Consider the following 18061-nt stretch of genomic DNA (forward strand, 5'->3'; position numbering starts at 1 on the left):
AATTATAATTTCATGTACATTACTTAATAAAGGCAGTTATTATCTTCCTTTATAAATTTTCAAATAGACAATTGAAGTAATAAAGTCGACTATCAGAGGTGATTAATCGACTTTAAGAATCGAAAGCCTGAAAGCCGACTCAAAAATCGGCTCTGCGTGTGCCCTTTCCATCCCTAGTTTTAATGAGAAGCTATTTTATGGTAGAAATGCATGCAGGAATTTGCCTTTACCATTAGAATTTGTTTTAATATTGCTCCAATAGGGTGGAATTGGGAACCTCTAACCAGTCCACCACAACGGCCACAATTGTTTAATTTTGTGACTTATCGGACCAGTATACAGCGCAAGAGAGGGATAACCCTCGATTTATTATTGTCACGAGACCCTGACATATTTTTTTTCAATTTAAGCTAGCATGGTATTCGCTAGTGGCTGGTATACATCAATAATACATTCGAAAAATTTTCCAATGCTGTGTTAAACTAAAAATTTTTGTATTCCGATATGATCCAACTACGTAATTTATTAATTGGGGTATTCACAACGGTGTCCTAACCGTAATACAGCATTGGAAAATTTTTCGAATGTATTATTGATGTATACCAGCCACTAGCGAATACCATGCTAGCTTAAACTAAAAAAAAAAAACTGTATGCAGTAAACTTTAAACGCCTAAAAATATATTAAGGGGGTTCACAAAGCACCATCAAAACCATATTATGCATTTTCACAGTGTTAAAAAAGCAGTTGGTTGTGGTTTCAAGTTCTTTAAATATTTGTTAAAGCTTTCAAAGTTTACGACATACAACAATACTACACTTACGACACCGTTGTGAATCCCTCAAATGTGTTTTGCTAGTCATTTGAGCTAATTGCATATTAATTAGGCTAATGGAAAAACAAGCTTTCCTTATCAAATAACAAAACAATAATGAACGACGAATTTGCTATCCTGTTAACTTATTGTATGTAAAATAAATACGCTTGCCGTTGGGCATATATCCATATGTACATTAGGGTGGTCCTTATTTGTTTGAAGCACATGTTTACATCAGATTTCCTTAACCTCAACCCCTATATCGATGCTAATATAGTCGAAGATATCACATATAAATTTTGGTCCCGATCGGCGACGGTTTAGGCGTGTCGCACAGGGGTCAAAGTTTAAATTCCTCTGAGGGGACTCAAAAAATTAAAATAAAAAAAAAGTTAAAAAACCTATTTTTTTAGAATCTTTCTTGCGAAAACTCCAAGAGAAGAAAAAATAAATATAATTGTAATATTTTGAGTGTTCATAGGGTAATGTGAACTTTGACCTCTGTGCGCAACGCGTTAGCCGTCTCTAGTCGGGACCAAAATTTATATGTGATATCTTCGACAATAGTAGTATCGATTTTGGGTATATGATGAAAAAAGTAATAATTTTAATTTTTACAGTCTCCACAGAGGAATCTGAACTTTGATCCCTTTTGACGCCTTAACCGACTCCAATCGGGACCAAAATTTATATATGATAATTTTGGCCAATGTGTTACAGATTGAGGGGGTGAGACTGAAAAAAATCGTTGACTTGAATTTTTAAGGACCATCCCAATGTACATATCCAATGGGCCTCTATGATGGTACATGGAAAGGGTACCATGACATAACTGCAACTGGCATAGCACCAATTTAAAAAAAATGGATTAATTTCACGCCTTATACAGTGACAAAAGGCCAATTTTTTTTACTTGGAGCTATGTCACTTCTTATAAAGTGTCATAACCCCAAATGGGATAATGTCCCTTTTGAGAGTAAAGCATATTTCCAGCTCTTAAGAAAAACAAAGAATTATAATGAGAAAGAAAATTTCTATTCACATTTTTTGGTCCATTTACAGCTCTTTAGAAATATATATTGCTAGCTTATACTATGTTCACGTTGAGCCATAAACTCGAGTTTAACGTTTTGTTTTATGAACAACTGTCAAGTATTCTCATTGGGGAGTTTAAGAAACTCAGAGTTTAATTTGATAGATGTTTGTTTACTTTTTATTATTAAAATTTGTCCTGTTCCCGTACTCCAGGAGTAGATAGAAGTAGTCCGAACTGTTCGTGGTCTAGAATACCAACCCTTTAGCTATAAAAAAAAGAAAAAATGTGGCTCGATAGAACTTTTCATTCTAATTTCAACCATATCAAGATTATTTGGAACAAATAAAAACCAAAGCCAATAAAAGAGGTTAAAGTAAAACTTTTATATTTCTTATATTTAAGAAATCTCGGAAACTATTTGACCGATCACAAAAGTATTGATGCTTATTTAAACACAATTTAATTACCTTTTACTCGCCTTAAAACAAATTTTAAATAAACACCATTTAAAAAAAATTTATACTTATATATATTTTTTTTGTTTTGAAGTACTTCTGGCTTAAAAATATAAATAAAGAAAGAAATTATGTACACAATGTGAAAGGCCCATTAATTACATTTATTTAGACATCATTCGTTTTTAATAGGTTATGTAGTTCAAAGGATATTAATATTTAAAAGAATCAAACAAATTAATTTCAACCATTGGTATTTTACTTACATATGTAAGTACATTGATTTTTTTACTTCCGCCAAATAATTTTGGTATGTAAATTAAGTCGAGAAAAAGCATTGCATTCCCATAAACCCAAAACATAAGTGGTGTTTAAGGCGAGTCAAACTTCAAAATGGCCCATAAGCTCGTATTAGAGTGTAAAATTGCTAAGTCGCATTTTAAAAATTTTACAGAAAAAAAATTTTCTTCAAGCAAAACTTTGAATTTAACATTTTAGCTCTTTAAACAGAGTGACAGTTGTGTGATAAAAATGCCTTTTAGCATTACTCTTGCACATTCCAAATTCTTTTGGTTTGCAAAATTATATAAGGGATTTGGAGGTTGATCCGCTTTTCGTTTGGAAACATGTCACTCCTTATATAGTGACATAACCTCAAAGTAAAAAATTGGGTCACTATACAAGAAGTGACATAATCCCAAATTTAGATTTTGTATCTTAATAAGTGCAACGATAATTGAACTACAGATTAAATTTTAATTACCATTACATACATTTGTACAATCACAGCTCAAGCAGTCGCAATAGCCGATTGAGCACAGTACGTGGTATTCATGACGAAATCAGACGGTTACCAAAATCTACGGCTATATCCTAAACGCGAACCAGATTTATAGCCGTCCTATGCAAATTTAAATTATTTTTTGTGCTTCTACTGTAAAATTGAAAAATTTTTCAAATTCCTTATTTGAACAACTCTGCAGTTTGAACGAATTTAAAGAAAGTTATGTTTTAAAGGCTACAATTTTCGTTTGTATAATTTTATTATCACTCACAAGTTATGTTTTAAAAGATTTTAGGTTTTATTTATATAAATATTTGTATGCTTATATATCTTACTGAGATTCTAAAAAATGCAGTTGGTACTTCATTGCAGATAGATTTTTATAAAGCTTTCAGCATTATTGTACTATACTTAGTTGTATTTGTAACTTAAACTATTTCTCATCTTTACTCATAGATTTTCCTTTGGTCTCCGGCAGGAATATTGTTATATAGAATAGTCCTAGAGCAGAAAATGCAGCACAGGCCCACATCGATGCTGATAGTCCAAAAGTGTGCATGAATGGTGGAAATATTTTCAGCAAGATGAAGGTAAGAATGCTCAGCAATGACAAGCAAATGGATGATGCTTTCGAACGAATCTATTAGAAAGGAGAAAAATTTTTTAAAAATAATTATAGAATAAAGGTAGTAAATCAAGTAAAAAGGTACTATTCTTATAGGTATTGCAACTTTATTTTTAAATATTCAGAAATCACATAATCACAGCGCAGTCGCTGAATTTTATGACTGAGAGACTAAATATCTCTTCCCAACCCTAGCATTGAATTGGTTAAGAACGGGGTCAACGCTTGTAAGAACGCTTCAGGCGATTCATCATGCTGCTGGTGTTGTAGCAGCTTAAAAATTTCCTGAAGAGTTTCCAGGGAATCGGCAGAAGTGACACTAATTGGCCAGATATAGATGTGGATCGACCCAAATGTCGTGGGAACGAATCGTCATGCTCTTTTCGTTTTGTCGCAAATTCTGTCGAGATCTTTAAATATTTTCCATGATCGTCTAGACTTTGTATTTTCTTATTTTTCTTACCCGATGAATGCTTAAAACCGGCTTGTTCTTTGTTCTGTGCTGAGTTAGAGCGAGCTCCCTCGAGTTTTTGTTATTATTCCACATGCAATTCTACTAAAGGGCATACATACGTCAATTCGAGACAAACAAAAATTGATATGTTTAGGTTACGTTGGGCTAAAGTTGTTGTACTAAAGAGAGGTAAACTCAAAAGGTTTCGNTTCGTTGGGCTAAAGTTGTTGTACTAAAGAGAGGTAAACTCAAAAGGTTTCGCAGGCGGCTGATTTCGGTCTCGTAGAGCTTCTGCTGACTGATTAAACAGTGTGATTCCAGATGTTTAAGCCGCAGTCTTGGACAGTTTAAAAGGAAGTGATTTCATCACGTTTTCTCCAAGCGGCTGCGACAGTGAAGATCCGGTGTGATATTTAGTCTCAGTACGCGAACTCCAATAGGACAGCGTCCTGTCAATTCACCGACCAGAATTGAGAGTTGCGGCTTCGTGAGCTTAAGGGGATGCCTTGACTGCTTCCGGTCTGTACTCTAATAAAAAGACCTTGAAGGGACATATTTTAAGGCTTTGGCTCAGCGCTTGCTGAGATTTCACGATGCCGATCTATTCCTTAGTTGTTCACAAGTAGTCTAAAGTACCACTCCCCATGATGAAACGAAACGCATCTTTCCTGATTAGCTCATCCGCCACTCACTCCCGCAACATCACTAAGGTATGGCACTCATATAAGTCCTCCCAGTACCGCGACAGAGATCTGGGGGTCTCAATTTGAGGTTGATAGAAAGTTTCCGCCAAAAGACTCCAAGCTTCGAACAATAGTTCCCTGCAAGAGTTCACCGGTAACTTGTGCCACTGATCTAATTGAGGCCAGTCTAGAAACACAGTAATCCATGTTATCACACTGAACCAAAAATCCATCTCTGGATCAAAGAAAAACTTTCCTTACTTTAAGGTCGAATACTCTTCCGAATGAGTAAAAAATTCTCCCGAATGCGTAATTTTTCTTTGGAATGTGTAAAAACGTACACGATAATATGGAACCGTGGATGTAATCTATCATTTTGAAGAAATGTTGGGTATGAAAAGAGGATAAAACTTCTTTAGTGCTGTTTCGTTCCCATTTTTCTTCATTTTGATTGCTGTTTTTCTTCAATTAAGATAAGTTTTTTTTGGGTGCGGGTATACAGTAGAAGCCTCTTAGAAGATTAGAGTGTTCAGATCCTGAATCAGTTAAGCTCGGTAGCTCTAAGACTGCTGCTACAATGGCTGTCAAAAAACGAGGTGTCGACAACGTCGATAACGATGTTTAACCGTAGATTAGTGTTAACCAGGCTTTGAGCTGGGCCGTCTTAACCATGTCTGATTAACACTCATCCCTAGTTAAACATCGTTATCGAAATTACCGACTCCATATAACGTTGAGTCGGTAATATCGATAACGATGTTAACCTATGAATCAGTGTTAACCAGACTTGGTGAAAACGGCCCTGATTGACAATGTGGACAAGAAATATGTTAAAAATGGCATTAAGAGCCACGTGCCCCCCATTGAGGACGGTCCGTTATACCCGCTCTAGCTTTGTGATAAGCGTAATCTTCTCTACTGCATTCCACGAGGCGATAAAACATTAAGGGCTTCAATATGGTTTCATCGAGCCAAGAAAGAGAGGCTCCACCTCACACTAAGTGACCACTCCAGCAATAGAGCACCACTGATGTCTTCTCCACTATTTTCACAAAGTAAGTTTCTTTTCAAGAATCATTTTCAAATCCTGGGCTCTATCAGAAATCGCCAGGCGAGCACCTCCAATTGTGGGAATAGTCGAGCGGGGTATCTTATACTTCCTAGTGAACAGGACAAATCCCGTCCTGAGTTCACTATTCGCAGATCACCAAGACACCAGGTTCAAGTAGCCTCGAATCAGATTTTTCAAGTATATACCCCTCGCTAAAAGTGCATACGCATTAACGCAGCAGTCTTCCTTTTCCAACTTCCCTAGCAGGTCGTTTACGACCACAATCCAAAGAAGGGGCTGAGAGAATATGACATTGTGGTGTACCACTGTTTCCTTCCTTTGCGACAGCTTTACCACAGTGCATGCGATATATATGTATATAGGATCTTTGGTCAATTTTGGAGACTCACGATTTTTGTTTCAATTTATGAATATACTATAGATATGTACATATATAAAAAAAACTACGTAATTACCTTCGGGGGTAAAATTTCCACCAACACCACAAAAGTGACAGGTATTATTCCAATATTAGCCGATAATATAATAAACGCCATAATGAGAAGTGGCAGCCACGAGCGATAAGCTGATAGATCCGCACTAGTTTCCTCGGCAAAGAAAGCATACATACCAAACGCCGCCAAGAAGACTCCCATGGATGCTGTGGAAGCCATTAGCAAAATTTTCCGACCAAATCGATCGATTAGTATGATGGCAGTAATGGTACCAACAATTTGCACAACCCCTATAATGATGGTGTTTGTATTTGGATCTATATCTGTTTGAATCGCTACAAAAATGGTAGACGTGTAGTTAAGCAATGCAAAACCGCCTGTGAAGACATTAATCATCATCAGAATTATGCCCATGGAGAGTGCGCGCAAAGCGCGTTTAGTGACTGGAAAGAGATAAAGAAAAAAAAAGAAAAAAAAAAATTATGAATAATTTTAAATTTACGTATGTCAGCAAATTTAAGTGCTTACAGAAATCTCTCCATGTTACGACATCAGTTTGCGATTTTTGCGCCATTACCGCGTTTCGTAACTCCGAAAATTTCGCATTGAATTGCGCCAACTCCTGTTTGTTTTCAGCTTTGCAATTGTGATAGAATTTAAACGACTTTTCCGCTTCCTCTTCCTGTGCGCTATACAGCAGATATGACGGAGTCTCCGGGAAGAATGATTCAATCAGTAGAAAGATAAGTGGGAATAATATCACAATCATTGGTATAATGTGATATGGTACATGTGAGGACAGTATGAAACCAGTCAACATGCCCGAGTTGAGAGTGAGTGTAAATAACGAGGTAAGACGTCCGCGAATGCTGTGGAATGAGGAAATGTGTTAAAAGTTGTATAAATAATAGCCAAACTAAAACAAACGACTTGTGGTGCGTATGTTATGTTAAATACTAACGTTGGATCCACAATTTCTCCAATGAAGATCGGTATGACGATGTAAGTGCCACCACCAGTGATGCCAGCGCAGTAGCGTGCAGCATAGAGAAATTCAATCGATTTAGCGAAGTAAATGAGTAACCAAAAGCACTATAAAATTATTTGCAAAAATATATATGTATATATATGTAAATATGTACACGCATATATATATGTATATATATATATATATATATATATATACATATGCCTAAAAGGGCAGGAGTTAAAATTATATAACATTCCCAGCGGGAAAAGTAGTACATAATGCATTATATGCCTGACAAGCAGGGCCGAAGAAAATAAGCAAGAAAAGATCCATTTTAAGCGATTAGATAAGCACTAAAACATTAGTAAATATGCTTGAAAAAATATGCGCGAAAAACAACAAAAAATGTATATAAGTACAGTTTTATGTTTTGTTTTGTTTATTCAGTTTATTTCAAGTATTGAAATATTACAATGTACATTCAAGTGTTGCTTGTTATTCTTAAATAATAGAGATCTGCGCTGGTCGTTTTAATTTTATATTCTGCATTTGAGATAAATTGTTTTCAATCTCTTTAATAACACCAATGCCTTCCCGGAGAGACAAACCATTGGGTTTAAATTTTTGTATCCAAGCCGAAATGCAATTAAAGTTACGAGTTAATAAATACCGTATGAATAAAAAACGCCCAATAAATGGTAGAGAAAAATTTATTGAGCCAAAGGTCTGTACTTAGCTTTATACATGGAGATAACCAAAATAAGCATTATCGTTAAAATTGAGCTTGGAAACCCTGAATAAGCAAAATAAGCAATTCCAAGCAAAAGCTTAAACTTTTCGGCCCTGGTGATAAGTAATGTAATGCATTTCTTATGAGTTTTAAATTCCATTACTGTTTAATATTCTAATGTATGTATCCAAGAATTCTCAAAAATGTCATACTAAATCACATACATTTTTCGATACGAGGTAATGTAAAATTGAATGCCCCACTTTTCTTAGGACATCACCGTGAAAGAGGTTCTTTTTCGATTACCACACATTACATTTTCCCACTGGAATTATTACTTACAATGTGTGGAATAGCAAGGCCATAAAGACAGGCTTTCCGACCGATGAGATCCAAAAGTAGTCCAAAAAGTATATTCCCCGTACAACCGCCGAGACATACAAGTGCACCTAGCCAGGAGCCCTCCTCCACGGAGGCGTTAAAGCCAAGCGGACTACCATCGGGCGATTGTAGCTTTGACAGCATTGGCGGGAACCAGCCGAGACCAATTCCATGGCAATATGTGATTATCGTTACTAAGTAGTTTGTGGAGATACAAAAAGAATAAATTAAATAATTGGTATATATTTATACTGATGTGTGTATTCATCGATATACTAAACATGTATTTACATGCATATACATATATATTTCGATTAGACTGGGACGAGCCGCATTGGCGAAAGTTAAATGCTTGTAATTACCCCCCGTAGTTTGAGAGCTTTATTCGACTTGAGGGCGATTTCTCTTTCGTATCGCCTTACAGAGCAGCCACCGGATTAAAGGGCCGTTGCTTTTAATCATTATTTTATGGTTTTTATTTTTTTCGCTCAGAGATAATAATTATTATTGAGTTTTATTTTTCCTCTTAAAAATAATGATTATTTATAAAATGGAAAAGGCCATACAGACACAACTAACTGAAATTTTGACATGAGAATTTCGGGACGTAAAAGGAAGGGTCTCGCTACCTCTGAAACGGATACGTCAGAAAAAACACTGGTATAACGTTTGAGGTTTACAATGATCATTATTCTTAAGTGAATAAATAAAATTCAATAATAATTATTATCTTTGAGCGAAAAAATAAAAATCATATAATACATTTTTTTATCGAGAAAATAAAAATCAAGTAATAATAATTTCCTTTGAGCGAAAAAATAAAACTCAAATATTAATTATTATTTTTAATTTTTATTGATTAAACTCGAAAAATAAAAAATCATGGTAAATTACAGTAGCACATACGAGCACAAATAAGTAAGTATTATTAAAATGGTTTGCAACTTCCTGCCGAGGGCCAACCGCTATTAGAAAAAAAACTTTTTCTTTTCTTTTTTTATGTAAGTCGGAACCTGAGTCCGAACCCAGGCGCTGCGGAATAGTAGCGCGCACTGCTAACCACTACACCACAGCTGCCGCCAATTCAGTAAAAAATGCGCTGTTTTATTCTCAAAAAATAGAAATGCAGGCATCGGCATAGCATAGGGCTCGACCCTATTAAGCTGGCATTTCAGGGTACTATTTTATATATATATAAGGAAAATTTGAAACTTAGGGGGGGCTCGAGCACCCCCTTGCCCCTACCTGGCTACGCCCATGAATGCAGGTAAAATACTATTTTGAGAATGACAATGAAAGGGTTGAGTCATCAAGGTGTTGAAGTATGAAGATACTAAGTGAGTAATCTCCCACAAACGTGCAAAAAATGCATTTCGAATAAAAATTTGCATTTTTTAAGCGGGTTAGATATCTAAGCGGGGAATAAAATTCTAGATCTCTCTCGTTTGTAGTAGTTAAACGCTCGATTTTTCCCAAACCGGTTTCGAAATATGCCAAAACTACGATATTTTCGTAAATACTGTATCCAGTTTTTTGAACGGGGGAATTTGAAGTAGAAATTCGGAACAAAACACGATAACTGTGAAATTTTTGGAAAATGGGCGTGCCACCGCCCACATAAGAAGAAAGGCTGTATCTCAGTAGCCGCTTCACCAACCCGCTCCAAACTCGATGCGATCATTGCTTAGAGTGAAGCTAAGAAACCTCTTAAAAATGTCTGGAATCGGACAATAAACCCGCCGACCTCCCATATAATCTACATATAAGCTACCGAAGCTACTTTCCTCAAAATCGACCTTTGCAATAATCTCCTAGCACTAAATGAGATTATCAAAAAATTTTTGAAAATGGGCGTGTTCTCTTCAAAATATTTTTGACATGACAATTTGCGTAAATCGGTTGACGTTGATGGTCACATCAAAATTGCTTCCTTTTTCAGTAACCTCCGAACACAAATTTCGAAGGCAAATACACCGAGTACTGTTTTAAACCTTCCGAATCTTCGAGTGTAGTGTGTTCAGTAATTGTCCTTACAGTGGTATTTTCTAACTAACGTAACGGTTAAAAATATATTCAAGCGGGGAAACCATTTAACCGGGTGAAAATATGCGGGGAAATTTATATGTATTCAGAATTATTATGAGTTTAATTTTTACCGAACCGGTTCACTTTTCACTTTTGGTTTCCATGTATTTACTATGGGCCGATGACAAATTTTCGGGTGATTTTTTTCGAATGAAACTCAGGATAAGGCTGATTTTGTATGATTATTTTTTTTTTTACCGAGCAACTGATTCAAATAAGCCGAGGGTCTTTTAAGTGGGTAATTCTTATTATTACTTATTAGTATGTCAGGTGTACTCGCGCAGCGACCTAAAAGATCTATTGTGCTAAACCCAAATTGTAGTCACTCCAATCTTAGGCTCTTCAAGAAATTAAGCACATTGGAGGGTGATGTGTTCCAAATCTTGGATGGAGAAGACAATCGTTCCCCAAGGTGTATCAGTCTGCTATTCATGATACGCGGGCAGTCACACAGAATGTGCTCTGAGGTTTCCTTCAGCAGCCCACAGAACCTGAAGTCCGTCTTTGCAGAAAGCCCCATTTTGTTCAGATGGTACCTTAACTTGCAGTGCCCTGTCAGGTAGCCTGTAAGAATTCTAAGATCCTCCCGGCTGAGTTCACCTACCACAGCGTAATTCTATTATGGAGTCCTAGGATATTCAGAAGAGTTTTACAATTGTCCACAAGCCTTGAAAGGACCCTCTATCTACCATTTTTAAAGGGTTTCTTAAAAAGAAGATAAATAATTAAATTTAAAAAAAATTTCTCGCCAAATTTTACTCTAGGTCTATGAAGTCAAGAATTTTATAAATTTTTTTTTTAATTTATGCCCATTTGTTATGAATTAAAGCGCACTGGTATGGTATGGGAGAGTATTTTCAACTTCGAGGATGCCCTGTAAAATTTCCTGCTTATTCTTTTGTACAGCATTTTAACCCTCTAACTGCAATTGTAAGTGAACTTCAATGAGCATCCTTAATTTTTCTAGGGCTTAAGGGGTTTAAATGTTCTACCAAGACATTGTACACAGGCCTCTGAAAACAAGAATTGTTTTGTTTGTTTGGAAGTTATTATGTACAAAATATGTAATTGAATTTATGACCAAAAAGGGTAAAATTTAATTTATATCTGATGAGGTGGAATCAAACAAAACAAAATCCTCGTTGGGTTTGACTTTCAGTTACAGTTTGAGCATTTATCGGCTGAGACAGTAAAATGTCTGCTCACCGGTGGAATCTGTTTTCTCTGCTTAAAATAATAAAATCCAAAAGCTTCCATACAAAATACTGTCACAACTAAACATTTCGCGCTAAAATCTTCGTGTAGTTTCCGCGGCAGAAGAGAATAGGCTTGTTCACGTGAAAATTGTCCAGTAACTTGCCAGCAACTCTCCAGTAACTTCTTCTTCTTCTGCTCTCATGCAGAAAAATATCCAAAAAATTACGTAAGTTTCACCTACTTATGCATTTTGAGAGTAAACTGAAAAATGTAAATGCATCTTCTGAAAAATGCCGAATTCTCGAGTTGCAACAATATTTTAATAAACTTACTGTATGAATGTATTTCATAAGAAACAACAATCTAATGCACCTTATCAATAAAAACTTAGCTATTGCTTTTTCTAAAAATCTCAGACCTTTTATTTAAATTTATTTGAAAAAAAAATCTAGTAAAAGGTCTGAATTTTTAAGACAAAACAATTGCTTAGTTTTTATTCATACAAAATAAGACGTTTTAACGGACTCGATGTGTTTACAGACTCAAATAAGAGTAACACTTTAAACGGTATTTAGCTGCGAGGCTGGCTTCAGTTACGCAAAACTAATCAAAACTATTCGCCAGCTTGGTTATCACTACATCACATTAAACATGTTATGCCTTGATCTTAGCTTATGTTCATAGCTAGTATACACAAAAATTACAAAATATTTGCTTTACCACTTGCTGCCGCCAATAATTGTGGGCGAAATTCACTGCGAAAAACGCCCTCTGAACTTTTGCACATATTGAACAACATGCTTGCGCTAATGTTGGCTCTTTCAGTTGTTGTTGTAAAACCAGTTTAAGTAACCACTAATTACTAACTTAAAGCATAAAACTTCTCTTAATCTACTAAAACACTGCGATGTAACTTAATGCAATTTCGACATGTTATCTCCATCACTGGTGGCTGTTAACTGACAGTTCACACGTTCGAAAACACAAACAAAATTGCCAAATAATCTTATATGTATTTTTATAGATAGAGATACAGTTACCCAGCGTACATCTTTCGGTTTTCATATTCGTTTTAAGTTTATTATTACCATTTTTTTTAGTTTTATTTTGGTTAGCTATGTACATGCACGTAATCTTAAGCACACATCACATTTCATAGCAAATCCAAAGAAAAGGTAAATAAACAAACAGTTGTATATTCGTACATATATATATATAAATATGAATGTACATATACTCATATATATATATGTGCATATATTTGTACATTTATATTAACGTAGGTATTTAGTATTTACTCTGACATTTACTTTTGGTTGTCGCAATAGATGCAAAAACGCAGAAATTTGCGTCAGTTTTATTGTAGTAAAAATGTCACATATGTTAGTCTATAATTATGTTGTTACTTTCTAGTAGTATTTATAAAATAAACCAAAGTCAACGGACGCAACAAAAATGCAAACATACACCTACGGGAGTTAATATCAAGCAAAATTGTACCCTTGATAAAGACTGTAACATTGCCAGCAGCGAAACGGCAAACCAGTCAGTAAACATTTTGGTAGATCAACTGGTAGAAACCGACCGATTGGCATAACAGTTCATCTATATCGAAACAATTTAAAAAATGAGAGTAGCAACGCCTGTGCTCGAAGTGGCAAAGCCAAAACGAAAACCCAATTAACATTATGGCATACATATGAGAGATTTAGCTTCACCTTATCACAATTTATTTTACATCAAAAATAATTATTGTACTGAGAAGCCTATAGTAGAATTTTATAAGGGTCTCCTTCACCTCTACATATAGTATTTATTAACGCTGGTCGAAGATTCGAACGGCGGATTTCTCGAATGATTCGGCAATACTTTAGCTGGTCTGCCAATATGACTTTTGTAGTACCGTGGGCAAAATAACGGATTTGTATTTTTAACTGGTAGTACAAATGTATGTACATATGTATGTAGATAGGTAACTGACATGACGATACTAAGTAGTATTTTTACTGGTTGGCGCTGATGCATAACTCAACAATTGACGAACTAGTTGAGTTACATAGCAAACTGGTTCGCAAACAGTAGCTTTCACTAAAGGGCAGTGTTGCCACAGACACATTTTTTTTCCTACCAAAACTTACTACCAAAATCAACCAAAAATTTTTTTGAGTTGTTAATATTTGTTTCAATGTCCAGGTTGTTAAAAATGTAGATAACTTAATATTTAGTAAAACTAACACAATTAACTGCGTATAACAATTCATTTTACTCTATGGACTTATGCCACCTTTTCCTTCCGCCAGTGTGAAGCAATCTGAGATTCTTTCCAGCTTCTAAGTAGTTCTGCAGTGTAGCCTTTTTTCGGTTCCACGCTTTGCGAGACAGTCGGCCCTTTCGTTGCCTTCAGACCCAGACACGAACACAAACTTCGACCGCCCTCGGGAATATGACTGGGTACGAGTCCATTGGCAGAATTTTCGGGAATCTTGGTCTAAGTACGTCATAAAGTATATATGGATGTTGATGTTGTATATTGGCAATGAACAGGTATATTTAAATATTTTTGGTCGCCGTTATACGAACGCACCGGGGAAATATTCGTTTAAATAAGGTTGCTTATATGTTGGGACATACATACATATTTTCTATTTTTCGCAAATAACTATTACTTATTGTCGTGGAACCTACCAAAATCCAATCTAGCGTGCCAACCTACCAAATGAAAAAAAAACCTGCCAGTTTTGGTAGGAAAAGCCCATGTGTGGCAACACTGCCAAAGGGTTTCCTTGTAGGGTTGTATGTATGTATGTATATACGTGTAAATGTGTGTGTTTATATTTACTATGAAAGTATGTAGTACAATTATGCCGTTTATCTGCAACTTGTATAATAACTAAGTGCTGTAACAAGAGTGTAGCAAATCAATCGGTTGTTTTAGTGATAATGTATGTAATCGGATTAAGATACACCTCTTATCACCATTCAATGTATGTAGTAAATGTATGTACCTGTGTACCATCAAAAATATTGTATAGCCGAGCAGGTGTCTACTTTTACATATCTAAATGACGGTCCTTCTTACAAACTAGGGAAGAGCTTCAAAGTATAAATTAAAGAAGACGAACGCTTATTATAAAGCTCTAATTGATGAGCCTCCTTTTTCAATCTGGCTTATGGTTGTTATCTCTGTCTTCTTGATTTTCTTGTTTCGCGTTGTAATCGTCTAAGCGATTTAGAAGGAGTCAAATAAAGCACGCCGCCTTTCACCCACGCAGTTGCTTTTCTTCTGTGCGAAATGACGCCAACTGGTTGGTTTCCTATCATAGAGAAGGCTCCTTCCTCTTCCTGTGCTATCACCAGGGGGATCCGTATTGAATGCTTTAAGGACTGAAACGAAGCCGCTGTTGTAAGGCTCATCGTTGGATCGTCGCAAGACGAACTCTTATAACAACTCAGTCGAAAGTAGTACTTGCAGGCAAGAGCGATTCTGCGTTGGATTTCGATGCAGACATTATTATTGGTGCTTTTGCTGGTTTCTCTAGAAACGAGGTCGTCTACGTTTTCGCAATTATAGTTGTTAACAGTGAGGTGCCGAGACGAGCATGGCAAGACGTTTATTTGATACTTAGTTCTCTCCAGGTACACCACCAGAAATATGAGCTTTTTTTTGTATATCCCACTTGGAAAACGAAGAACAAATGTTGCGTTTCTTACGCCAGTAATTGGAAGCTCATACAAGAGACTTGTTATGTTCACCAACATCAAACGGCTCAGCAAGGTCCTTCCTAATTCTGACAGAGTTGATGGTATTTTACACTGCCGTATTAATTTTACGGGGATAACAAATTCATGCATCGCAGCGTTAAGGCAACTTATTTTTGTGTGCTATACAAAGCAGTTTTGTAAACGACAATATGTAGATTGTGAATTGGGTAAAGCACGCTCATATTCTAAGCGACAGGCATATTTTCGCAAAACCAAACCTTAGAAAATTAATAGCGGGGCTATGGATATTCGAATCTCTTCAGGAAGTGAGGAAGTGGATCAGTGGCCATAATTTAAGGGTATTCGGGACATCTGCGATTAGGTCACTGATTTTATTTTTACAGGAGCTCGCCCTGATCTTAAAACCTTCCACAAGTTTTCCGGACCTTCTGGAAAACGCACATAATAATGATAAAACACGAGTAAGGTATTTTTTGGTTTTGAAAAAAAAAAGTTTGTTAGAGTCGCGCTAGTCGGTTTTTTTATAAAAACGCTGATGTTCTCATTATTTTTTATATTCGTGACACGTTAAAATACAGCTAAAAATTTTGTTTTTGCATGTAATTGACCTGGTATTATTGGGGAACATTCCCTTAATTACATACCTGTCTTGGGCAGTTAGAAGGGGCCCAGCGCCCGAAACTATGCTTTCGAAAAGAGACAACTAAATTTAAAACGTTGATACATGGGTCGGAACTAGTTACCAGGGTGTTTCTGGGGCAGCTTATTACGCATATTACGTCAGTTTTTCAAAACTCAAAATGGCGGTAAATTTAAAAAAAAAATTGTTGGATTTGTTCGAAACTTGGCACTTGGGAGTTTTTGGCATTCGCATTCGTTTTAAGCAATTTCATGGGTTGAACTTCGTTACCAGTGGGTTTCTGGGGTTACTGATTACGAACCTGATGTCAGATTTTCAGAATTTTAATTTTAGCAGAATCTTTTCGAAAGCATATTTGCGGGCACTAAGCCCCCATAATACTTGTGTAATTAAATGAAAAAACAACATTTTTAGCTACCGATCTAAAATTTTTAAATACAAGATGCCCACAGTTTTTTTTACAATATTTTTTAACTTATTTTATGAGACTTTACTATTTTGCAATAGGAAGGTAGGGCACGGTAAATTATAGAGATAATTTTGTTTGCTCATGTGTGCATTTGTATATATGCACATAAATTTACAAAAGTATATATGTATGTATGACTGCGCCATTCAGCTAATGACATTTATAGAATTTACACAGTTCAAGAGATAAGACGTAGCAACTAGCAATGATTATTGAAAGTAAGTAGCAAAGACGTGCGAAATAATTACACTATGCGACAGTCAAAATCGGGATGGGATGAAACCAACGGGAAATGTTATATCGGTCAAAAACAAGTTATACGTGGCCCGGCGTTTCGCTGGGTCACAACTAGGAATCGAGATATATCGATTTGAAGTTAGTAACTATCATATAGGGGAAATTGTCACCTTTGGTGGTCTTTTTTTTGACATAACTCGAGAAATACTAGTCCGATTTTGCTCAAACAAATTTAAAAAAATTAAAAATTACAATTCCTTTAATCTGTTCATATAACGTTTTTCTATATAATCAACAGTTTTGCCGGTAAAAATAAATGTATGAAGAAAAAAAATATTTTTTGCCTAAAATATTAAATTTTTTTATTTTTTAAATTCATAAAAAATCCAAAACGGAAAAAAAGGCAAGTCGTATTACTTTCACGCAAAGTCACATAACCTTTAAGCAAAATGAGACATAGCTCATGACAATCGATGGACGCGTTTCGCTTTTATTCCATCGACACGTATAACTTCTTTTTTACCGATATAACTTTCCCCGGTAGTTTGAACCCTTCCCGATCACTGACCCCTACCATTTAGGAGGGCCAAGAATCCTCGCTGTCCTATAGGATGAAAAGTTATCCGGTTATCGGCTGCAGCGCCATCCATTGGGTTCATTTTCTGTAAAACCATTGCTTACCATAAAATGAATACGTGTTATGAATTTCAACCTCAACTCCAGCGGCACTAATCGGGTAAATTTTTATCAAAAGAATTTTCCATCATACAGGTACATAGCTCACATTTAAAATTTGAACGAAATCGGTTAATAAATACGATTTTTATAAATAACTCTACTCCAGCACCACCTAGCGAGTTTTCTAGTAGCATGTAATTGGACCATATATGTATGTAAGATAACCTCCGACAATCTGACGGAACTCTATTCAGTAGTTTTTGAATTTAGTCCGAACAACGAAAACGGCTATCATTTTATGCAAATAGGTATGTAGATAGGACAGTTTATAGCGAAACTCGTGAAAGCAAAGCTCCATTCTTTGTTGAAAATTAGAAAAAAAATTCTTCAAAATTTTACCTTACTGAAAATTAAAGACAAAGTTACAATAGTTCAATGGGATTGGAAATCTAGGAGAAAATGGTTCCCAATCGTATGATACTTGCGCGTTTACGTAAATGTATATCGATCCAGCCTTTCCAATAATTACTACTTTTCGCCATAACTACGGTATTGATAAAATATGTAGCTGTGTATAATTTCAGGACGTTA

The 18061-nt window shown here is 35.7% G+C and overlaps 1 protein-coding gene across 1 annotated transcript; it reads right to left on the reverse strand.

Annotated features, from left to right (window-relative positions):
* Positions 1–2378: 2378 nt before the first annotated feature.
* Positions 2379–12683, reverse strand: LOC108369145 (facilitated trehalose transporter Tret1). The gene is made up of 6 exons (XM_017624145.1): positions 12444–12683; positions 8403–8635; positions 7322–7452; positions 6889–7229; positions 6382–6803; positions 2379–3732 (listed from the first exon to the last, which is right to left on the reverse strand). Exons 1-6 carry the CDS (start codon positions 12520–12522, stop codon positions 3526–3528), a joined length of 1413 nt encoding a protein of 470 aa, XP_017479634.1. The 5' UTR covers positions 12523–12683; the 3' UTR covers positions 2379–3525.
* Between the last annotated feature and the right edge of the window lie 5378 nt (positions 12684–18061).

The sequence above is a fragment of the Rhagoletis zephyria genome, unplaced genomic scaffold (assembly GCF_001687245.7).
Source record: "Rhagoletis zephyria isolate East Lansing unplaced genomic scaffold, Rhagoletis_zephyria_1.1 Rzeph_scaffold_03512, whole genome shotgun sequence".
Classification (NCBI taxonomy): domain Eukaryota; kingdom Metazoa; phylum Arthropoda; class Insecta; order Diptera; family Tephritidae; genus Rhagoletis; species Rhagoletis zephyria.